Source organism: Dendrobium catenatum, unplaced genomic scaffold (assembly GCF_001605985.2).
Source record: "Dendrobium catenatum unplaced genomic scaffold, ASM160598v2 fragScaff_scaffold_742, whole genome shotgun sequence".
In the NCBI taxonomy this organism is placed as follows: domain Eukaryota; kingdom Viridiplantae; phylum Streptophyta; class Magnoliopsida; order Asparagales; family Orchidaceae; genus Dendrobium; species Dendrobium catenatum.
The window spans coordinates 295,648-322,291 of NW_021319204.1; the positions used below are offsets into that span (position 1 = coordinate 295,648).

Consider the following 26,644-nt stretch of genomic DNA (forward strand, 5'->3'; position numbering starts at 1 on the left):
GGGTAAATTAATTCATGATTATCATAATGTTGTTTGCTTGTAGGCCCTGCTTAAAACCCCCAAGAGACATGACCAATAGGGTAGAAGCAGGGGCCTAGCATTTAGCACTCTAAGTGCTAGGCCAATTTTGGGAATATAATATGATTATCATATAAATTGCTGCTTAACTCTGTCTTGTAGGTTTGAGTCTTTTTTATTTTTATGTCATGTATTTAATTAGAAGTAGGATGTGAACTTGTGGGGGTTTGGAGCAAAAGAAGGGAGCGAAATGGAAAAGATATACATTTTGGGAGATGAAGCCCAAAGAACTTTTGTAAGGCTTGAAGACCCCACAAGTAGAATCTGTAATTAATTTAACTGGGTTGTATAATGACAGACAACTCAACTGCCAAACATACTTGTAATAATTTGGACTCTATCTACTTTTATTGCACTCTATTTATATATGAAAGCATGTGTTGTTTGTTTACTGGGTGTGCAATAGAACATCATGTCTTTCCTAGGTTTCTTCTTTTGTTTCTGTGGGTATGGCCTGGACTCTGCTACGTTAGGCTTTTAGGATAAAAAAAATAAGTTTTCTACCCCTTAAAATGTAAGCAACCTAAAAAATGAAATTAGGCTCCATGATTTTCTAATAAAAGAAAATTTACATGGCTCTCTTTCAAAGGGCCAAGTTTTCTAAAAGCTTAAAATAATCATGCATAGCCCAAAGTATGTCACATGTAGAATGCCTCCACATAAGGATTAGATAACAAAATCTTTCTTTTTGTGAGTCAGCATTTGCATACCATACATAATTAGGCATCTTGGCCTCAAAGCCAAGTTGTAAGCCCTACCTTATAAATAAAAACAACATTCCCACTCTACATTTGCATTAAGACCGGATGACATTGTTTTAAAAACAATTAGGAGGGTTAGCTGGTAGTCCCTTATAGGCGGGACAATAAATCCAGAAGTCGGGCAGGCTATACCTCTTGTGAGATGTAGTTTGTAAGCCCCTTTGCACTCGTTAGATTTAGGTTCAAGGCACTACCTATTGGTAGTCCTCACCTTAGTCTTAGGGTCCGAGATTAGGGTTGATTTTAAATCACTCTATAAGCCCTCATCTTTCGGGCAATTCCTCCAACAAGTGTTGTTGGGATGTAAGCTCCAATCTTCTAATAAAAATATCAACCAAATATTGAGTGGGGGAATCTCTATTTCAAATTGTAAATTTTATAGTTGAGTCCATAAGAAAAATAATATTTTTACCCTTCGGGGTAATATGTCATGTTCTTATGCCATAATCGATGACAAAATATGCAATCCGTTTGAGGATACAAAAATTCTCCAACAATGGATCAATAGGAGTTGACATGGTTTGAACCATCAAATAAATATACGGTTGCGGCGACCGATATATTTATCTTAATACGTTCATATTAAGCCTTCAAGGCCTATAACAATATGAATTCACTAATAAAGGTTTTAAAGCCTACGAAACCCAATACTTTATCGATAACTCGATGGAGTCGACAAGGTTCATCTATAAAATGCAACTATTTTCAAATGAAAATAATCCCAAACACCCCGATGATGACCGTGTTGAATGTCTATTTCATCCGGAGGGGTTCACAATTCAAATTTCAACCAAATGCTTATCAGAACTCCAAAACTTCACATAAATTGCCAAAATTCAAAAAAATCCAAAGATGTTTAAAATTAAAATCATCCATCAATCACATAAAGCAAAATTCATCTACCCTCCGCAATAGTTTGTTGGGGTGGACAAATTAAACTTTACTTTAGCCTACATGGAGCTACTGCCTAGTCTAAAATATCACTAGGATCCATTTTCAAACTATCTACTGCCAGTAAGGTCGTGATACATGTCCTCTAACTGGTAGTTTTGCCGCCAAATGGCACCGCAGGATAAACTGCTATGACATGGAGCCCTCTGAACTTAGTGATTTTGCCGTCAAATGACATCACAAAATACCAGTTATGATCAGAGCCAATACGCTCCTTACTAACATCAAATCCTTGAGATATGAATCAATAGGATATGATTGATAGGGCAAAAAGCCCTTGGTTAGCTAAGGTGGATTCAAATTTGTCCTCTTAGACAAACATCCATCCAAGATCTACAAGGTACCCTTGGACGAAGCAACCCATTGTTGTCGACAAGGATCCTTCTGTCAGGTTGGGTCGACTACCTCCTCTTACTAAGTAAACCAGAGATCATGATGGACCGAGATGACGGAATAATGGGATCGTGATCAGGTCTATCATTCATTCCCCCACCATCCGCTTTAAGTGCAAGGTGGTGAAATTTCTATTTTAAATATCAAACATCCAAACTCTCCAATACCTAAACCCAAACTGCTACTATATGCCAGATAATACATTTTTTCTACGTATCTGATTGACGAGTAGTCTTAATCGAAAGTTCTCTCTCGTTACTGGGAGGAGTAATTAATTATAGGGGCTTGCGCCTATAGGAAACCATAACTCAGATCATAAAGTCATCGCAAAATGAGTGCGGAATCTCTGGATAGTGTTTTATTTACAAACCCATTTACCTTCCAGAATTTACCCCAGAACTTAATTCGTTAAAACTCCCCCGAAAAAAAGAAATAAGCACAGTGGGCGGAGGCCGGGGCCGAATTTTCGGAGCCCACATTCAACTTGCAAAATTGGAAAAGAAATTCGGGATAGGCTTTGCATAAATTATGAAGGAACAAATGAGATAAATCAATCCAGGTTGAACATTTTATTACACGACTATAAACTATTTCGCATGAAATCAAATGATTCAATTTCGAAAATGTATACACAATTTACTTAGATTGTTACTTCATTGCATACTTTAGGTAGAGAATTAATAAATTCAAAAAAAGTTAATAAAATCTTACGTCCTTTACCTACTAATAATGTAAAGATAACTGTCATAACTGAGTCTAAAGATCTGAACGTATATTCTATTAACAATTTGTTTTGATCATTGATTGCTTATGAGCAAGAAGTAAATCAAAGACAGATTAATGCAGGTGACAAGCAAAAAGAGAAGAATATTGCTTTAAAAGTTGATGATTCAGAATGTGATCAATCAATGTCAGAGGATGAGGAAGATATTGCTCTTATGACGAGGCAATTCAAAAGTTTTTTTAGGAGAAAACAACGAAGACGTCAGCATTGGAACAAGGGTAAATTCACTTATTCACATGAATGCAAAAGTTTCGAATGAAGCTATTTATTATGAATGCAGGAAGCTTGAACATATAAAAATTGATTGCCCAAATCTCAAAGCTAACCCTAGCAAAGAGAAAGTTAAGAAGAAAACTAATGTTAGGAAGGACAAGAAAAGATTATAAAGAGCTTTCTGGACAGACTCAGCTTCAGACTCTTCAGAAATAGAAGCAGAATAGGAAGTCACAAACTTGTGCTTAATGGTAGATAAACTTGATCATTCGGATCAAGAAGATATATGTGACTTATTCTATGATGAAATTATTTTATGTTTCTAAGAAAATTCATAATGCATATATGAAACTCAAAAAATTGCATGTAAACATTAATATTGAGCATTTGAATTTACAAAAAGAGTATGAAAACCTTAAAAAAGATCATGCAAACATAGATAGTAATCACATAACTTTGCCAGATGAATTTGATAATTTGAATAAGGAGCATGGTTTATTGAAAACATCTTATAATGAATTTAAAAATGATTTTAAGATGTTTATGGCTAAATCAGATCAAAGAGAACATGAGTTGAAAGTTGATAATTCAGGTTTAGAAAGTGCAAACTTATATCTTAAAAAAAAATTGAAAGCTTTTAAAGAAGATAAGACACCTCCACCCTTGAATAATTTTACAATCTTGATCAAAAGCATATAATTTTATAATTTATGAAAAGATATTATAACTTACATAGATTGATAATTCCTTATCCTGGTGTTAAATGCTTTTTATATAGAATGATAGGGTAATTTCCCACACTTGCACTATTTATAATAGAACATATTTAGTGTGGAGACTTAAGGTGCATAAATCACAACGTATCAAACTTACGTTTGGATTATCATTGTCAAGAGTCGAACCTAAATTTATTTGGGTTCCCAAGTCTAACGTTTGATTATTTTTTAGAAACACTCTCATACAAGCCCTCGTGAGAGCATTTGATACTTGGACAACGGATGTTAAAAACTTATGACTGAAGATGCGAATCAATTTATATTGCTGGAGGCCAGAACTAGAGGTAATGTAACACTTGGAGATAATAATAATATCACTAGGAGAGTGGTAAGATCAAGTATGATTGGTAATACAAAGAATTTTTTAATTGAGAATGTTTTATTGGTGGAAGGCTTGAAATATAATTTGTTAAGTATTAGTCAGCTTTGTAATAAATGTTTTATTATAAAATTTTTGCCTGCAAACTACATTATAAGCCAAAAATGGAGTTAATGTGTTGCACAGAGATAGATTAAACAATATTTATATGCTTGATTTGAATTTTATCAAATTTTCTAATACTTTTTGTTTATAAATTATTACTGATGAATCTTGTTTATAACATAGAAGACTTTGTCTTGCAAGCTTGAAAAATCTTATGAAGATTATCCAGAAGAAATTGGTAAGAGGCATACCTAAATTAGACTTCACTAAGGATCACCTGTGTGATGCATGTCAATTAGGAAAACAAGTCAAGTCCTTTCATTCAATTAAGGATGTTTGAACTAGCAAACCCTTAGAAGTCCTTTAAATGAATCTCTTTGTACCTGTTAGCACTGTAAGTCTAGGAGGAAAAACTTTTGAGTATGTGATTGTTGATGATTATTCAAGATTCACTTGTATTAGATTATTATTTTATAAGAGTGAATCATTTGAAGAGTTGATATATTTTTCTACTTGGATTCAGATGAAGCTAGGTTGTGAAATTTTTGCAATTCAATGTGATCACGAAGGAGAGTTTGAAAATGAAAAATTTGATTTTTTTTGCAAAAAAAGGGATTGATCATAATTTTTCAGCTACTAGCTAGGACCCCACAACAGAATGAGATTATTTAAAGAAAAAACAAAACTTTAATAGAAGCCACAAGAGTCATGTTGACTGAATATTCACTTCTTAAATATTTTTAGGCTGAAGCGGTTAGTACATCATGTTATGTTCTGAATAGGGTGAACATTAAATCTAAGTTGAATAAGACATCCTATGAACTTTTTAAAGTTAGAATACCCAACCTCTCACACCTACATGTCTTTGGATGTAAAGTGTTTATTCATAACATTGGAAAAACTCTTCTAATAAAATTTTATCCTAAATCTGATGAAAGAATTTTTCTTGGATATTCAAGTGTTGGCAAATCTTATAGAGTTTTTAATAAATGGACTTTCGTAATAGAGGAGACCACTTATATAGTTTTTGATTAATATCATATTTATGGAGGTTCTAGGTTGGAAGAAGAAGACATTGAAGAAAATACCCAAGAAATTGAAAATGTAAATTTTGAAGAAAATTTTGAAACAAAAAATAAGTTGCTTAGGGAATGGAAATATTCTAAAAGTCATCATAAGGAACTAATTTTAGGAGACACAAGTGAAGGGTTAGGTATGGACTTAGCAAAGAAGTTAATCACTCGACATTTATTTCAATGATTGAGCCCATTAATATGAATCAAGCACTTTTTGATGAATTTTGGATTTTACCTATGCAAGGAGAATTGAATCAATTTGTTAAAAATGATATTTAAGAATTGGTAGAAAGATCTAAAAATCAAAGTATTGTTGGAACTGAGAGAGTTTTCAAAAATAAAATGAGCGATTCAGGTGTAGTGATTAGAAACAAGGTAAGATTGGTGGCAAAGGGATATAATCAAATAGAATGAATTGATTTTGAGGAGACTTTTTCCCCTATAGCCAGACTTTGAAGCAATAAGGGTTCTTCTAGTTTTTGTCTGTTTTAAAGGATTTAAATTATTTGCAAATGGATGTTAAAAGTGCTTTTCTTAATATGATGATAAAAGAAGATGTTTATATTGAGCAACCTCTAAGTTTTGAAAATTCATAGTTTCCTAATCATGTTTTTAAGTTGAAAAAAATACTGTATGGACTAAAACAGACACTTAGGGCATGATATAAAAGGTTAAGTATTTTCCTACTAGAAAATTTTTTTGTCAAAGGAAGTGTGGGTACCACTCTGTTCATAAAAAGGATAGGAGATGATATTCTTATTGTTCAAATTTACGTTGATGATATCTTATTTAAATCCACTGATAAAAATTTTTGTGATGACTTTTCAACAATAATAAGTATAGAATTTGAAATGAGTTTGATTGGAAACTTGAGTTATTTTCTTGCTTTTAACATAAAACAGAGGATGACATATTTCTTAGTCAGTCAAAATATGCAATGTTTAAAATTACATAATTAAGTATTGAGGAGTTTTTTATTTGTGAGGTGAGGCATAAGCCTCAAGGCATTTTGAGGTGTGAGCCTCAAAATAAAAAATTACGTTAAGTGCAAATAAATGTTAAAAGTATATTTTTATATTACGCTCAAATAATATGTTAAAAAATGATATTATCTTTCTATTGAACAATGAAATAACATTATGTCATACATATGAAACAGAAAATTGCACAAGACGTAGATGGCTAGTGATAAATTGCATGAAATGTATTTGAAATATAAATATTATCTAAGAAAAAAATTATTAAATATAAAAGCTGCATAAAAGTATTATATAATATTAAGTTTAACTTCAAATTATTTCTTTCTTAGTTCCCTACTCATCTACATTAATTTCTAAAAAGGACTGAATAGTTGGCAACAACTAGAAAATCATCTGTATTATCATCACCGAGGGTATCTTTATTTGAGTCGTCATTATAACAAATTGATCTCTCTCTTGTCTCATCCTGTGAGGTCCGATGCCTCTCAATATACTTCTTCTTCATTTATTTCAAGCATCTTTCTCTTTCAAAAATGTTTTTTTATCAACATAAAGATGAGGTTAATATTCCAAAATTTTTAGAGGTGGAGGTGATGTGTGTCTTTTAAGTGATCCTTGATGGCAGCTATGACGTTGGTGGTTGTGGCGAAGGCGACGAGCTGACAGTTGAGAGGAAGGTTCTGCGACATGGGGGTACACGAAGTGTGATTTGTTTGGAGCTTTACTTCAGGATTTATGTAAGTTTTAATATATATAGGGTGAGGCATAAGTCTTATGAGGCGAGGCGCACCTCAAGGCGAGCCTCATATTGCGCAATTTTAAATTAGTAAAACATGTAAATGATATCCTTAAGAAATATGAAATGGATAATATTAAACCATTATATACTCCCATGAGTTCCTCAGGTCTTAGATAAGTATTCTAAAGGCAAATCTGTTAATCAAAAAAAATTTAGAGGATGATTGAATCATTACTTTATTTAATTGCAAGCAGACCTGCTATCATGTTTAGTGTTTGTCTGTGTGCTAGATTTCAACCTGATACAAAAGAATCTCACCTGTCTGCTGTTAAAAAATTCTTAGATTTCTTTTAGGAACTCAAAATTTGGGGATTTGGTATCCTAGTCATAACTCTTCTTTTGAAATCATTAGATATTCTGATTCAGATTTTGTAGGGTGTAGGATTGATAAAAAAGAATATTTTTGGAACTTGTCAATTTATAGGGAACTCTTTAGTTTCTTAGTCTTGTAGAAAATAAAATTCAGTAGCCCTTTCTACTGCTGAAGCAGAATACATAGCCTTAGGTAGTTGTGTGGTACATATTCTTTGGTTAAAACAATAACTTACAGATTTATGGTTTTTAATTAGCACTATTTCAATTTTTTGTGTAATAAGAATGCCATTTAAATTTTAAAAAATTCTATCCAACACTCTATGATCAAGCATATAGACATAAGACATCACTTCATTAGAGACCATGTCACTAAAAGAGAAATTGAGCTACATCAAGTAGCTACTGAAAATCAACTTGCAGATATTTTCACAATACTATTTCTTTAGAAATGTTTAGCAACTTAAGAATCAGATTGGGTGTTATTGATATTCATGCTTGAAAATTGTAATTTTGCAACTTGCTTTTGTGGTGTGTTTCTTTTATGTTTATATTTTTGTTTTTGCTATTTATTTGTGATTAGATTTTTGTTTTATTTTGTGATTGTTTATGGTTGTTTTATTTTCATTTGAATTATTTTTGTTTTCTTTTTTGTGTCTCATGGATCTTGTTGATTTATTTTTGGAAAAGAATCTTGGTTATCATGTGTAAATTTAAAAATTCCTTTTCCATTCGTACTGTACGACATCACTGGATTTTACATGATAATTTTTTTCTGGGTTGGTTAAAATATCGTTCTGTATGAACAAGACAGCATCTATACGAACCTTTCATTTTTTTGTCTGTACAAAAATGACAGGATTTTCTAGAACAATTATTTTTTTTAAAGATCATCTGTACGAAAACCCGTTCATATGTACGATCGTGTTGTCAATTTGTATTCGGACGAATTCATTAGGCATGTACAATCATTATTGCCTGATCGCCGCGGACGAACACCTGTTCGTCTGTATGATCAGATTGGTTAAAAGTCGTACAAAATGACTCCTCGGAAATTGCAGTTTTTGAATAGTTGTTTCATCACAATAACTGTTTTTGATCGTTTCAATTCTCTCCTTACGGCAAACACTAGTGGTTAACGAGCTCGACACTTCAAAGAATCTTTATCTCGTTCCAATCAAGTAGATGATAATTTTCTTTCAAAAGAAATGAACAATCCTTCGACTGTTTCATTGAGGCAAAAATCACTCTTCTTCTTATTCAAGAAGACATTAATTTTTCTGTAATGCCTCTATTCGATTCTACTAAATTTTCCTTCATTTTCACACTAATCTATGCATTTCGTTCTGATATATTTTACTATTTTATTGCTAATATGAGAATGAGAGAAAATCATACCAAAATGTCCTCATTTGTGTTTAAAGAAAGAGTAGAAATCACTAAGGAGGATTTAGGCACTTTTCTACATCTTAGAATTGAAGGAGTAAGGGCACACACTATGACTTCATGAGCTGATTTTGATTGGTCTACCATAAATCAAATCCTTTGAGGTGTACCTTCAGTCTATCACTTATCGCGTGTACACTCTTTGAATTAAAATACTAGGATTATCCAACATGTTTTAATAACATCCTTTATTCCTAAAGATGGTGATCAAATCAACCTCACTCCTTTACTTTCTATTGTCACATATCTTATAATCTCAAACACTCCAATTGATGAAGCCTAGTTGATTCTGGACTACATCAATAATCTTACCGACATTAAACTTCCTACCACTAAAAGGAAGACGAATGTGGCTTTAGGACACTTGATTTCCTATATCCTTGAAAAGAACTACATTTTGATTCATCCTGATCCTATAAATACTCCTCCAATCTATTTCACTGATGTTTTCTTTCATACTCTTTTTCATCGGGATCAAGGGGATGAGGCAGATGAAATTGGAGAAGGAGAAGCACCTGCTCCTGCACATGCACTTGCACCTTCTTCTGGACCTGAGCATCATTTTTATCAAGAAATGGTCCAGCGATTTGATCGACTTGAGTCTCATTTTGATCAATAATTTGATCATATTAAGACTCGCTTAGACCAGCAGGATGCCAGATACAATAAAGATATGGGCTGGGTTAAAGGACAATTTAATTCAATCAACACTCAAGTAGCTACCATCAATAGCTACTTTATCATGTTCACTCCTCAGCCACCTCTAGATCAAGATCCTCCAGTGTTTTAATTTTTATTTTCTGTTCTAGTTGATATATGCTTTATTTTTTTAGTTTTCATGTGATGACATTTAGATGTTTGTATTTCTGTATTAGTTGTATTTGCATTGTATGTTTAATGAAATACTTGTCTTCTGTTATTATTAATCCTCTTAAATTGGTTTTAAGTTTCTTTTGTTCAAATTATTAATGTTGATTTAAGAGGAAATTTTAAAATATTTTACACTACAACTTAATTTCCTTGCAAAATTGTTTTTCTCTTCTCAAACTTTAAATCAATTTACAAATTAGATTTAGATAAGAAGATCATTTTAATGTTCTAATAGATTTGTCTTATAGTTATAATTGTTGCAAAATTAGTGACTTATTTTTCTTTTATTTTCTTATTCAATGTGTTGATTTTATTCTTAACAATAGTTTTTTATTTTGTGGATTTTTCTTTCTCATACAATAAAAGTTTTTTTTTCGTTTGGAAGATAATCACACAAGTTAAAATTTACTGAGTTAGGTTGTGGAAAGAATGAAATGTCGAAAGATGCACAAGATTTCTATTTAATTAATTTTGCTATAATTTCTATTTGATATTTCTGCTTTCTAGAGTGAACATTGAATATGTTCAACTATTCTTATCTTTTTTATTCTTTTTGATTTAAACTATGAGTTATTGCATCAAGAATTTATTGTTGTTTTTGCAAGATGTTAATTTTTTTTTCTTTTTATCAATTTTTTGTTGTCCATAACATCTTATATTTCTTAGAGTATTTCTCTATTTTTTCTCTCTTTTTGTTGCTTTCAAAAAGGCGAGGAAGTTTGTGTTTGTTTTGTTTGAATTGTTGGAAGTCTGTGCTTGTTTTGTTTGAGTTGTGTTTGTATTAGTTTAGTTTGAAATTTTTGTATTCGTTTAGTTTGAATTGTGTTTGTATTCTTGGTATGTTTGTCATGTATTTTTCTTGCGATCAGTTTTCTATTTTCCCATGTTTTTTATTTTTAATTTATTTAGGGGGAGTTTAGGAGAAAAGAAAATTTATTTGTAATTCAAACAATAATTATTTTGTGTCATCATAAAAAAAAGGAGAGATTGTGTAACTTAGGAATCAAGATTGAGATTGTAATTTTTGATGATAGTAAAATATTATTGTTCTGTTTATTTTATTGGTTCTCCTAGCATGTACTGGATATTTCTGTTTGTTTTTATGTGTACTAATATTTCAGGGAAATCATACTCTAGACTGCTGAAGATTTCAAGATAGAGTAGATTAAGATTTAATGTAATAAAGTCTGTAAATCTTTATTTTTTTTATTTTCTTGAGTATGAGATGAGAGTGTTATTGTAATTGGATAATCATACACACACAAGAGAAGAGAGTTAAAACTTAAAATTTTAAAACTAATCGTACTGTATGATATCTATATCGTATTGTACGATTTATTATAGTTTTTCCTCTAGAATGCAATCAATCAAATCATGGCTTTTACTTTTGAACTCTTCATTCTATACGATGTCATGTTGTACAGATGACTAATAGAGTACGATATAGTGTTCGTCCAAGATCGTACCAAACAAAGCCTGACTTGTTTAACTGTTCGTACTATACAATGTCAAGTCGTACATACGACTTACAGAGTACGAAATTAGGTTCGTACTAGATCGTACCAAACGAACACATTGATTTTTGAAACGTTCGTACAATACAATATGTATTCGTACAGACGACTGACAGTGTACGAATTAAGGTTCATACCAATCGACACACTATTTTTGAACTGTTTGTACAGTACGATCTCAATTCGTCCAAACGACTGACAATGTACGAAATTAGGTTCACACAGATTCGTAGCAGGATTTTTGAACTGTTTGTACAGACGATCCACGATCGTATTGTACGATCTGAAGTCGTTTCACTTGTGTTTTTCAATTTATGGACGGTTTTTCTTATGTTTCCTATATAAGAAGTCCTAACAACTGAGATTATTAACCTTTCCTGCTATTTTCTCTTGAGAGTGACCATTGAGTGTGAGTGTTTGGGAGAGATTGTGAGAGTGAAGTGTGAGAGATCAAGTGAGGGGAGTTGTGAGAGATTCAAAAGGTTGCCCAAAGCGAGGATCACTTTGTCTTCTTCAAATTTCTTCCCATCTCCTCTAGAGACTTTTGAGAGAAGATATTCAACATTGTGTCAAGGTTCTCTTCCTTCACCAGGAGGGTGAAAAAAATCGTCTAGATTCTCTGCCTTCATTAGGATGGTGAAAAAGGATGATGATTCTCTGCCACACTGAATTGGAGGAAGAGAGTTTGTAAGGGCTTCTCCGCCTTGCTGTGGGGGGCAAAAAGAGAGTCACTTTGATTTAATGCAATATCTGAAGGAGTCTTCAGGGAGTCGATGTAGGTCAAGTTTGGACCGAACCACTATAAAATATGGTGTTCTTCTATTCACTTTAATTTTTTTGTATTTTTATTTTTTCGCACTTTAAAGTTTTGTGGTTGAAAATATTCTGTGAGAATAATATCTAAACAACTGTATATTTTAGGATCATTGATTAAATTTTATAGAAATGATTTTTTGAAAATCCAAGAGATTTTTTAATAACTTATTCACCCCCCTCTTTATTAGCCTTGAGACACTTCTATAAGGTTTAACAACCTACACGAAATTTCTGAAAATTCACATATTAAAGTGAATATCTCGAATTTCAATACCTGTAGAATAATTCCATTAATTAGGAGCTCGACCCGATCCTGTGTTTGCAAGCAAATAGAATCAACAAGGTCTAATTAATGAAATGATCATATCCATAAATCCCCGATGATGGCCGTGTTGATAGAAAATATCAACTAGAGGGGACTCAAACTTTTAAAATGTGTCCTATACCAATAAAATATAAACATTTATAGTAACAATAAAGTCACCCTGATGATGCCGTATTGAATGTAAATCTTAACTGGAGGGGTTAAATCTAAAAAAATTATCAAAGATTCAAAACAATACATTTATCAATGTTATTAATATATTTAAAATTGAAAATAATCTTCAAACACTAAAAAGCAAAATACCCATCCACCCTCCATAACAATTTGTCAAGGTGGATAAGTTTAAAAATCACTTCAGCTTACAAAGAGCAAATGTCTAGTTGAGAATCTCATTAGGATTCATTCTCAAATCATCTCTTACCAGTAAGGACGTGTCACGTGTCCTTTAACAGATGATTTCACTGCCAAATGGTACAACAGGTAAACAATTATGATCGGGACCCTTTGATCTAGTGGTTTTGTTGCTAAATGGCAGCATTAAATTACTGTCATGATTAGAGCTTGTATGTTCTCAAACGACATTAAATCTTTGAGTAATGAATCAATAGGATATGACGAAAGGGTATAAAATCCTTTGTCATATAAGGAGGACTCAAATTTATCCCCTTAGGCATATATTCACCCATGTCTATAAGGTACCCTTTGACGAAGCAACCCATGGTTGCCGACAAGGATTCTTCGGTCAGGTCGGGTCGACTTCCTCCTCTGACTAAGTAGATTAGGGACCATGATGACCCGGGGCGATGGAACCATGGACTTGATCGGGTTTATCATATTTTTCTCTACCATCTGTTTTCAGTACAAGGTGGTGAATTTCTAATTTTAAATGTTACATTTTAAATACCTAAATATGCTGCTACTATACATCACATAATATGCATCTGCTTAATGACTAGCCTTAGTTAAAAGTTCTCATTACTAGTAGGAGTAATTAACTACAGGGGCTTGCTCCTATAAGAGTCATGAACTCAGATCATAAAGTCCTCGCAAAATGAGGGAAAAATCTCTGAGTAATGTCTTATCTAAAATTCAATCTACCTTATGAAAATTTTCCTCGGAACGTAAACTTGTTAAAACTCTCCTTGACGACCTACTAAAGAAAGGGGGTTGCGGGGAGGTGGGGCGCGATTTTTTGGAGCCCACAATATGAATTTGGAAAGCTCTTTTTCTTTGACGAGTTTAGTATAATTTGGCGAGTTCTGTCTTTGACAAGCTCAGTATGATTCTAACAAGATTTGTATGATTATGGTGTGTTCATTATGTTTTTAATTGGTTTAATATGATTCTGGCAAATTCTTCGTTATTCTAACTAGATCTTGGTGGACATGGCGAATTCTTATTTTCCATTCTCCTTATTTGACTGGTTTTCTTTGAACTTCAAACTGTACTGATTTGAACCTTGTCCATGGTATATTTGAGTCTATAGCTGTGGTGGAAATTCAATCTAAGGTGAAGTTTTCCATTTCTGATATTTTATGTTTATAAGATTTTATGAAAGGTAGCTCCATTGAACGTCTTCCATATTCTTTTGGGGAATCCCTATCTCTGGATATTGATTTATTAACTTTATGACGCAGTAACTATCCTTATTTGATAAAGATGACACAAAGTTTGCAATCTGAAATGACATTTTTGCAGATTAGTAATGAAGTCCCAACCCAATGGAAAACAAAACATGAGCATAAAGATTCATCAACAATTCTAGGAGCGGCACCAATAGCTTTAAGTAAGGGGAAAAAAAGGAATGAAGGCCAGTAATTCAACTCCAAATGTAGTCTACTCAGGCTACCTCGTGCCAACCTAAGAAAGAGAGATGAACAAAAAGAAGAAGCCCAAAAATTGAAGTTTTTCCTAGAGAAAGGTATCATTAGGAGAGAACTCACATATTTTCTACATGTTCCTTAGGAGGTTACAGGTGATTTTTAGTCCAAATATATCTAAAGAAGTGGCTTTAAAGACTTAGGGGCTATTTAGATGACTGAAAAAGGAATGCAATATATTTAAAATATATTAGAGTTGTTTGGAAGAGTGTAAAGTAAATGTGAGGAATAATTTTATTTTTCCGTTTAAAGTAAAATGAATGCAGTATAAAGTTCAAAGATAGGGTGGTCACTGGCGAGCAATGGTAGGGGCTAGCAGTGGTGGTGGTTAGCGGCGGCAGGGGTGGTCTTCAGCGGCCGCGATAGCTAGCAATGGTGGGAGTTGGTGGTGGTAGGTGGGTTTGCAGGCGAAGGTGTTGGAGGCAGGTAGTGACAGCGACGGGCAGTGGCGGGCAACGACAAGCAATGAAGTTTCAATATATTTGGAAATCGCCAAAATCGGAGGAATTCCAAATACACCAAAAATGAACTAGAGGGTGGATTTACCAAAACTTTACACTAGTTGATTTACTTAAAGATAAACACCAATATTCTTCAAACACGTGTATTTGAAATACTTCACACTCCTTTTACTTCAAACCAATCATCCCCTTAGAGAGTTCAAATTTTAGTTTGCTTATAAGAGGCATGAAATACAAAACATGACAATAAGTTAGCAATAAAGCTTATCCACTCAAGATAGTTGGTTAAGCAAGGGAGGTTTTCAAGTGATTTTGCTTATAAATATCTTATTTCTTGGAATTTTTTTTAATATTTTCCAAAATTTAGAAGTTTGTTAGATACTTATTCATGTATATCCAGTTCTATTATTTTGCTTTGAATTTGAATGGCCTTTCTAGATGTTTCTTAGTTCTCTATAAATAGAGATAAACTTGTAATATGAATTTTAAGTTTGGAATAATGTAATATTAATTTCTATTTCTAAAAACTTACTCTCCTCCATTACACTCCCACTGTGTTTTTAAATTCCAAGCACAGTAGGGATCATTTACTCTCTCTCTCTCTCTCTCTCTATCTTCATTTCCAGCAATCCTTTGCAGACCGCTGCAGACTACAACAAGACTACGGAACAGACAACATGTAGTTGTTGAGTTTCTGCATTGTTTACTAATTACAATAAATCAACTCACTATTTAAAGAAAAAAATAGAGGAAATTAAGAATACACAAAAAGCTTTTCTGAAGGAAAAACTAGTGGAGCAATGAAATGGTGAAGTCACTTGGGAAACTTCCTAGACAGGTCACATCTTCATAATGGTAATATCATTCTATTTTGTCTAAATTAAACATCAATTCGCTACGTGTTTACTAATCCTTATTGCATAAAACTTTAGTCATTTCAATTGTGCCATTTTCCCAAATTATAGCTTCACAGGTTAAGTTACCATGATTTTATCAAGAAGTCTTGCGAGATATCAATTATTGTCTTGGTTCCTTAGGTTGGAAAGAAATAATCTCTCAACCCAATAGAGATAATTATGTGGTGCACCCTTACACACTAAACACCTAAGGACTCACTCAAAATCAACTCTGATGGTATTGAATACCAATTTCATCTAAAAATGATTTTTAAATCAATTTGAGTCTTATTGAGGCTTTAATTTTGCAGCTTTCAAACGTGCACGTTTAAATAGAAGTGCATGGATTCAAATTGCACGATTGGAGGCTATTTGTAACACAACAATAATAACATCAAGCCTTTATCTCCCTACGTGTGGTCCATTGTGTCCTTTTAAGAGTCAAATTCTTATTTAAATATAATAAAAAGAGATTATTTCTAATATTTGCTAACCAAATCTTTGTAGATCTACCTCTAAATTTCTTAACATAAGACAAATCTAATACATCTACTCTCCTAACCGGGTCATCGGAAGGCTGTCATTTTATGTGACCAACCATCTAAGGTGACTATCTCTAATTTTATCTTCTACTAGAGCTACTATAATCTTTTCATGTATATGCTGATTTAGTTTTTTGTCTCTAAGAGTAAAGACAGTCATCTACTTGAGCATCCTCATCTCTCCAACACTTAATATTATGTTTCTCTTTTAATGGCCAGCATTCTGCTCTATAAAGCATTGCAGGGCTCACCACCATCTTATAAAATTTTCCCTTCAGTTTGAGGGGGACTTTTTTATCACACCACAAGCCCATGCATTCCTCCACTTCAACCATCCAACTTGAATTATAGTAATATCCCCATCAATTTCACCATTATTCTGAACAATAAACCTAATATATTTAAAGTGTGTACTCTTATTAATGACTTAATTGCCCAATGTCACAATCCCCTTACTAGATCTATTACTTCTGAAATTACACTCCATATATTCGATTTTAGATCTACACTAATGAAACCTTTAGAATCTAGGTTGACCGCCTCCATAATTCAAGTTACCTTCAACTCCCTCTCTAGTCTTATCAACAAGAAGAATATCATCAGCAAAAAGCATACATAGGGTACAACCTCTTTAAAATGTCTAGTAAGAACATTCATGATAAAAGCAAAAAGATATGGGCTAAGGCTGATCCTTGATGTAACCCAACTGAAATAGTAAAATACTTGATCAAACACAAGTAAAAGCGTTTGTATACATATCCTTAATGACTTGAATATAAGCTTTATTAACTCCTTTTTATTCGAAAACTCTCCATAACACTTCTCTTGGAACTTTATTATATGCTTTATCTAAATTAATAAATATCATATGTAGATCCTCATTCTCTCTATCTATATTCTCCATCAAACCTCTCAATAAATATATAGCTTCCATAGTAGACATACCTGACATGAATCCAAATTGATTTTGAGAAACATTAGCATCACGTCATAACTTATGCTCAAAACTCTCTCTAATAGTTTTTAAGTATGACACAATAACATAATTCCCCTATAATTTGCGAAATCTTAAGTATCACTTTTATTCTTAAAAATAGGAATTAACACACTCATTCTCTACTCATCTGATATCTTTTTTAGATATTAAAAAGTTTAGTAAGTCAAGAAATTCCTTCATCTCCGAAGCATTTCCACATCTCTATTGAAATATCATCAGGTTCAATATCTTTTCCACGCTTCATTTTCTTTAAAACCTCTATAACTTTGGTTTTACTAGTATGCTAATAAAACATAAAAATCTCTATTTTCATTTAAGGTGCTAAGGTCACTAAAGTCAATTACATTCTCACAATCTTTATTAAAAGCTCGTCTCAACACAATTAAATAAAAAGTAAAAAGGCCTACGCCTCATGCTTTCTAGATGAGGCTTATGGGTCAGTTGGGATGAGGCATGGTTCATCGCAATTTTGACACAATTTTAAAGAGGCATAAGCATACAAAAAAGGTTTTACACAAAAACAACAATAACATCAAAACTTTATCCCACTACATGGGGTCGGCTTCATAAATCTTTTTTCTCCATTGTGTAATGTTAAAGAGTCAAATTCTCATTTAAATCTAATTAGAACAGATTATTTCTATAATTTTCTACCTAAGACTTTTTAGGTTTACCTCTACCTTTCTTAACATAAGCTAAATCTAATACATCTACTGTCCTAGCCTGGTCATCGTAAGGCCTACGTTTTGTGTGACCAAACTATCTAAGGAGACTCTCTCTAATCTTATCTGCCACTGGAGCTACTCCAACATTTTCACGTATAAGCTCGTTTCGCATCCTCTTTAAGAGTGAAGCCACTCAACTACCTAAGCATCCTCATCTCTACAACACTTAATTTTATGCCTCTCTTTTAATGATCAACATTCTGTGCCATAAAATATTGCAGTCTCACTACTTTCTTTAAAAAAAGGTTTATGTATTTTTAAAATTTAATTTATAGATTATATGTATAAAATTAAATCTAATTATTATACCTAAACTGAACCAAACTTGAGAAGAATTGCACAATCTCAAACTCACAAATGCTTGCCGCATGATCCTCATATTTTCATTCGATCCTTTTGCATCGTCATCGTTGCTCCGCCACCATCGCTTCTCCTTAAGTGCCTTTCCTCTTGTTATTGGAAACCCATTTCTTTATTTCTAGTATTAGGGAGGAGAAAAGCAATATACTAGAAGAATGATTCTAGTGAAAACCCTTTAAGCGATGAGAGGGGGTGATTTTTAAATACATAAATTATGACCTTAAACTATCTGTTTAAGTTGATCTAAGAGTAGGAGAGACTCTTTATTTAGCATTATTTGTAGCCTTGTATTACTTTTATTAGTCCTTTATTTTTTATAATATATTTTAACATCTTAGTTTAATGTTAGTATGTTACTTGTTATTTAATATTTTTCATTAATTTAACTGTTTAATTCTAAAGCTTATGCCTCTAAATATCATGAGTATCACGCCTTGCCTAACGGAAAGATAACACTTTAATATCCAAATGTGTAAACCTTGTAGAAGTGTAATAAGACAAAATGCTATAATAAGTATGAATGACTATCCTATTTAAATCACATAGAGGTTATAAGACATTGCAATGCAATAAAAGCAATTACATATATGCAATTTAGGTCTTTCATCAATTATTCAAACACTTGAATACACCAATCTCAAGAATATTTCCACCCGCTTTGTGAAAGAGATAACTTACATACCTTGAGCATTCTTAGGATTGTACACTATTTCGTGTTCAGCTCCTTTCATGTGTACCAAAGCTTCAAGATAGATAGCCCAAAAATCTTGACCTACCACTAATTTAGAAGAATGTTTGAGTATAAAAGAAGTATTATTCAAACATTTACATTTAAAAGGGGACTTCAGTGAAAAAAGAAGAAGCAAATGCAGATTAAATGCAATATTGGGCACAACATGATAAAATCATATTGACATGTGCCAAAATTAGAGCCACCGTGCTACTCTAATGACAAAAAATTTGCTGTCAGTAGAATGGAAATACTAAAAGCTTGCGCTAAGAAAGACTGCTTTAATGATGGGAAATTGCTTGGTTTATGCATTTAGAGCTTTTCAAGTCATGCTTATGGCAATTGTCACGATGTCACTCTTCTGGAAGATAGAAATGCATCACAAATCAAAGGGACGGAGGCTCTTATCCTTCGTGGGCTTTTGTATTACCAAATCGGATCATCAATCTACCATTTTTTTAAAAGTTGTATAGGTTTTGGAAATTAATAAAGAAAAATGAAATTTAATAAACATTCTTAAAATTAAAATTTTCTAGCACGTTCGCACGTCGTTGAGCCGAATATGCTCTCATCGTGGGCAAGCTCTAGTATAAAATGAACAAAGAAAATGAGTGGCAAGGTATGCGTATTTGTACTGATTCTTAACTATCTGCTCGAGGCTTCATTTTTTTTTCAAGCTTTCTAGCTTCCTTGTTCAGCCCTGTTGGACCTTGCAAACGAAGAAGACAAAAGCCACTATTATGGTTTCGTCTCTTACACGAGACCAAGCCCAAAACACTGCTATGCAAACGAAGAAAGTTAGGTATTTTGACATGCATCGTTGAATATAGATAGGCTGAGAAATAGAATTAATGTCAAGTGTCTATGATAGTAAAGGAGTGGGATAAGTAATAATCAGTTACAATTTATTAATGGTGAGCTAAAAGTAACAGAAAACTCAGATCATAATAGCTAGAATGATTGGTAAAGATCTATTTTAAAAGACCAAGTAAGAAGAATTCATTTATTATCATTCTGACGTTAATTTTTCTTTGATTTATAGATAATATTGGCTACCAAGGTTTGTGGTTACTCTGAGCAAGCTGCATACATGCGAGATAATGCAGAAGTCTTGCGAGTTGATGCTGCCAACGTGAAAGAGAGCGTAGAAAAGAGCCTCATGCGGCTTTCCACTGATTACATTGATTTGCTGCAAATACATTGGTATTTTTTTAAAAAAAATTTCTCCCTCCATCCCTATATAATTTGAACTGAAGATTATTTAACATGATTAAACAACTTTTACTTTTCTCAACTTCATTAACCTGTGCAAATTACTATTAATATGAACATGATTTATTTGTGACTTTATTTACAAATTTTTTTTTGTATTATTTTCATATTGATAAATCATTTGGACACCACTTCTTATGTTTTTGGTATATCTTGTTTCATTCATAATCCCTCTATATTATATTTAAGAAAAATTACATGCACGTCCCTATATGAAAGAGGTAGGGCCATACTTTTAAAAAATGCTGCAATTAAATTCTTGAGATTGAATGCCATTACACTTAGCTCCACATTGTAGATATTCCATTAAAGTATTTTTGATAACTAAAATAGTCTTTCATAGTGATATTATTAGGGCAAAATAAACAATTCCAATAACTGTACCTTTTTTGACCTCGATACAACCGCAACTTGAATGATCGGATGTGACATCAAAGACAAGCAACGAATGCAATGTTGCATGAAATAAATTTAAGATATTTCAATTACAATCTAAACCACTCAAACAATGTACATTTGAATATTTGGGTGCGTCTAAGTTGTTTGGAATGTCGAAATTGTCTGAAAAAGGATTTGCCAAATTATCGATTTTTTGTATGGAGAAACATTTCGTGTTAAACAACGATGAAAATGAGATTGTGTGCGCAGAGAAAAAAAAAATATACACACACACATATCAAATCAAATACACCTAGGCGTGCGAAGTGGCTGATACAATACTGGAATGTGTGGAATAAAGGAGAGTTGCAATGTGTGCGTGCGATGGATGGAGAAGTGTTAAATGTGCCTACAAAGTATTTAAAAAAATGAAGTTAAATTATATACATAATGAAAAAAAAGGAACTATATTATCTTAATTTATTTATACCAAAACTGTCGACCATATCCTTTCTCCAAACCCACTAACTCTTTATCTACATTCGATGCCCCATACCATACGTGCCTCATGCATATTGAAGAAGGTCATCCTAGAATAAAAACTAAATAAAAATAAAAAAAACATCTCTAAACATTTTTTGATGTTTTCTCTTCATCTCACATGACCTAACTCCTCCCATTACCGCTGTCTTCTCCTTTTTTTTTTTCTTCTGCAGTCCCCTATCACACTTGCTATTGTCATTGCCTTTGGCATGCTTGCATTAGTCCCACAGTAGCCCCTCATGATCCTTTCCATTTGCTACGCACACATCCCTCATGCAAAAGTCCTCACCTACACGATTGCACACAATAACTCCTGTGCTAACAAGTTTTGACCTTTCAATCCTGGTACCAGGTCTGCAACATACATGCAAGTGGATAAAAGGGGATACTTTAAATTTCAAAATGAAATATTATGTGCATCTAATAATAAAAATATTTATGCAAATAAATATATTTGAAAAATTTAAAGCCCTTCATGTGTTTAGTGAGGTAATTCTCAATTCAAATACAATTGACTTGAAAAGTATGCATTTGCCTTGAGAGAATGCAACTACATCAAGAAGCGTATAATTGACCTAAGAAGCATGCAACCACTTTGAAAAGCATGCAATTATTTCAAGAATTGTACAACTATCTTGATATCTATTCAATCGTCTTGATATGTGTGTAACAGTTTTGTGAAACGTTCAACAACCTCGAAAAAAGTACAACAATATCAAAAAGCATGTATTTACTTTGAGAAGTATGCCACTATTCTATAAATATGCAAGCAGACTAACAAGTACATAAAAAAGTGTGGAAGTGACCTCATGATGATATATAATAAATCATTGAAAACATTTAAGCCCACTGAACAATTACATCGAAAATCATGTTGTGTATGAAAAATATGCTATTATTTTTTGCAAATGCACCTAATAGCATGCAAGTGCATCATGTAAATGCATCGAAAAATATGTAATCATTACGTGAATGCATAAAAAAGCTTATTATATTATAAATTTTGAAAATTCATCAAAAAGCATGCAAGTATATACTAAATTAGGAAAATGCATATAAAAGCATGCAAGTGTATGATGAATTTATGAAAAAGCATTGCCTTTTAAAAAAAAATATCATGTGTTAAACTCAACTCATACTCATATGCTCTGACAAATGTGTTGAATGCTTGAATTTGACTTGCGAGAATGCCACACGATAAAAAATAAGTTGAAATCAGATTTACTTTGTCCCAATAATCATGCAATTATTCAAATAATGAATTATCATTTTGAAATTTTATAAAATTCTTTTCTTAAAATTAAATTTATCATAAGTGCGCGATGCTTTTGTGCAAGCCACTTTGCCTATATGGCAACGTCGTAATTCTTACATTTCAAGTTGGATACTCCTTATAAGGATTGAAGTCGATAAAACTTATGCAACCCTGACAAACATCTTTGCAACTATCATTTAAATGAGGGATGATACAAAAGTAATGAACCTAGTCCTTTATTGGTGAGTGGATAGAGTTGATAAGGTTCAAAATAACAAAATATAATTGTGAAAATACCTTTATGATGTATGCAATCAACATTTATCTTAACCTGAGGCCTCTATCTCAAAAACTTTAAAATGTGAAGATCAATAAGTGAAATCTACCCCTATAATCTACATTAAAATTCGTCTACCATCCACAACTATTTGTCAAGAGTGATAAATTTAAGAATAATCTCATCTCTAAAAGAGCCAATACTTTGTTGAGCACATCGACATTTCACTCTCAAATGATCTCTTAGCAGTAAGAATATGATATGTGTCATCTAACTAGTGGATTTTCTACCAAATGACTAGCAATGACATATCACATAAGAACTCATAAGTCATCAGCACTGTCATCACTAAGGGGTTCTTCATTTGAATCATCATTATGATGAATTGCTCTCTCCCCTTCCTCCTCTCCTATAGAGTCCAATGTCGGGCATTTATTTCAAGATTTATGTAAGTTTTAATATATATAGCATGAGGCGTAAGCCGCATGCCAGTGAGGCGAGGCAGGCCTCAACCAAGTTGAGGCGCAAGCCTCATAAAAAAAAAACTTCAGCCATAAGCATCGAGGCATTTTTTATTGGAATTGCACAAAGGTGAGCCTCAAGGCGAGCCTCATATTGCTCAATTTTAAACCATGGTCATAATTAGAGCACGCAAATTCCCTAATAACATAAAACCACTCGAGTAGTGACTCATGGTATATTCGTGATAGGGTATAATGTCCTCTATTAGCAAACATCAAATTAAATTGATTCTCTCATACAAATATATATCCCAAATTTATAAGATTCTCTTGGACGATGCAACAAATGATTGTTGACAAGAATCTTTCAGTCCGACTGAGTTGACTACATTTGCTAACTAAGTAGTCTAGGGATCATAACAATTTGAAATGACATAATCATGTGATCTTCATTGGGTTTATCATTATTACCCCCCACCATCCTCTTTAAGTTCATGGTGGTAAATTTCTTCAATCTTGAACCAAATTTGTTGTTGCTATACACTAAGAGTGGTTTGCATTTATGAGAAACTTGAAATTAGATCATAAAGTCTTTGCAAAATGTGGACAAAATATCTAGACGATGTCTTATTCACAATCTAATTGAACTTCTAAATAATTTCATTTGGAATCATAAGCTCCCTCTATTATGTCGGCACAAATTTTTGGTACCCTTATATTTCTGACGACTTTTTTGGGATAGATTTTTCTTTTCATCTCCGGCTAGTCTTACAACCACTATTGTAGCAGATAAATAACAACGAAATAAAAAATTCAAAATTATTTCTAAGATAACATCTGCATAAGCTTTAAAATTATTTTTTGAGGATGATTTTAAATTCTTCCAATTATTATATAGAGCTTGCTCATCTATTACAATGTCATTTTTTTTAATGTTTTTTAAACTTCTGCTTTTGAATGTGTTGGTTGATATGTAAAATGTTGACTACTGATCTGCATTTTTTATTTATTCAGAACGCAACTTTAAAATTCCTCTTTTTCTAAGAAACTCAGGCCCCGCCAACATCCACCTTTCTAATGTTCTAATCGATACTAAATATGGTGGCGCCATCATCCGCCTTGAAGGCCTCAGGATTCTCCCTTCCAATGCCAAGGCTTCTCAATGCTTGCTGCAGGCGTGTCAGTCTTAAGGATTTGTTAAAATATCTCATATTGCTGAATCACCTGGGTTACTCAGAATTCTGAGTGGAAGAATCCTGTTGCGGTCTATGTCTAGTGCAAATGTTACTAAAAAATGCATGCAAGAAGAAGAGGAATAAGAAGAGGAAACTATGGACGTTGAAATCATTTACATGGTTGGCCAAATTAATGAGTGGTCCAATATTCAAGTCTATTAGTGACAACTGGAGCTGCACTTGCCATTCCTTTTGGAGGATAATGACAACAGGGAGAAGACGGGCGATTAAACCCTTCTTTAGAAGAAGAGGAAGAACAACAAGACGAGCAAAAAGAATTACATTTGTTGATGTTGTTGTGCCAGCCCGCAAGAAAATATAGATGAAATTTCAATGAAGAGTCAAGGACAAGGAAGTTTCTCGGCTAAGTGCTAAGATGATTGTGTGATGGGATATCACTGCAAGCCCAATAGTTGTTTAGCTTGCCAATCACAAAGCTTCTAGTAGTGCTCTAGTCTACTCTCTAGTTAGCCCAATATCAAGGGTTTCTATGGTTCAAGGTGTTTCTGGTGTAAGAATTGAAGTAACCCAATACAACTCCAACCCATAGTAAGCTATTCTGAGTACGTTTAAATCTGTGATAGTTGCTTTGCTTGAAAGTATCATTAATAAAAAAATCATAGTTCTCATCATATTAGTACAAGTAGACAAGCTAGTGAGCAAGCATCGTCCATATCATTGTTTAGAAAATCGGACCGGACCGGCCAGTTCGACCGGTTCAACTGTGAACCGGTCTTATGGCCGGTTCGGTCCTCCTGAAGAACCGGTCTAGCAACGAATCGATCAAAACCGGTTTGAACGGCCGGTTCAACTGTTCTCGTTTCTTAATAACGGGCTAGTTCAACTATTTAAATATTTTAATTTAATATAAAATGTTTAATTAAATATAAATTAATTTAAATATCATATATTTTATTTAACAATATAATTCCAAAAATTTAATTGTATTATATATTAAATATCAAATTAAATACAAATAATCTTGCTCACATGATGCCATAATATCATGTAAGCTCCTAACCCATGGATACAAGGAACGGCATATAAACAATACAATATAAAACTCTTAAGTGATATGAGACTAAACAACTAATAGTTTTTGGTTTCAACTTTCAACAATGTGTGCATGAGACATGTTTGAGTGAAAATTTGTTGGAAAAATGTCTTATAGAATATTCAAATAAAAAATCATCATAATAATTTTTAAACTTTTTAAATTTATAATTAATTATATATTTATAATTATTATTATAAAATTTTTAATATTAAATTGTCATTATTATTATGTTAATTTTATTACTTTTAATAATATTATTATTTATTATGTCATCTGGTTCGACCGATCGAACCGGTCGAATCATGAACCTCTCCTTCTTCCAGTTCGTTGTCCGGTTCGGTTTTCACAATCTTGGTCTATATCTTATCAAGTGTGATCAAGTGCTGTAATCTTAAAGGGTATTCGATACAAAAATTTAATTCGTTTAATGGCAATGATATTCTAATTCAACACCTATCTCAATTTAAATCAACCTTTTTTGTTGGGAGGGAACACTGGGAGGTTGTTGGATTTTTGAAAAAAAATTAAAATAAAATATGTTTTAAATAATAAAAAAATATGTTGGTAAAGCAACTTTAGAGCTCTTTTAAATTAAAACATGTTTTTTTAAATAATGCAAATTAATTCCAAATTTAATTTGCATAATTAATTAATTAAATTAAATAATAATGAAAAATTTATCTTAATTTCAATTTTTAATTAATTTAAAGAAAAAATAAAATATCATTTTAATTAATTAATTAATTAATTAAAAAATAAATTAAAATTTATTTTAGTTAATTAGCTAATTAATTAATTAATTAATTAATGATTTTAAACAATGAATTAAATCTTCTCTCAATTAATTAATTAATTTAAAATGCAATAAACTAAATAAAAAAAAAATAAAAAAAGGGAAGATGGGAATGTTTACGCTAAATACAAATAGTTGCAAATTAGATGTAGCAAAAACAACAATATTAAAACAAAAGGAAAGTATTGGAACTAAAAATAACAAATCTACAGGAAAAATAAAGTTTCTGAACAAAAGGGAAAGCGCAAAAAGCCATGTGATTCT

At 32.4% G+C, this 26,644-nt stretch overlaps 1 protein-coding gene across 2 annotated transcripts in view; it reads left to right on the top strand.

The window, feature by feature from the left end:
* The window catches only part of LOC114580018 (protein tas-like), a gene marked incomplete at its 3' end in the record, with an annotated part of 80,401 nt that overhangs the window by 16,982 nt on the left and 36,775 nt on the right, over positions 1-26,644 (top strand). For both annotated transcript variants that reach the window (XM_028696396.1, XM_028696395.1), the window contains 1 exon segment: positions 20,152-20,312. In XM_028696396.1, coding sequence (XP_028552229.1) covers positions 20,152-20,312 — 161 coding nt within the window.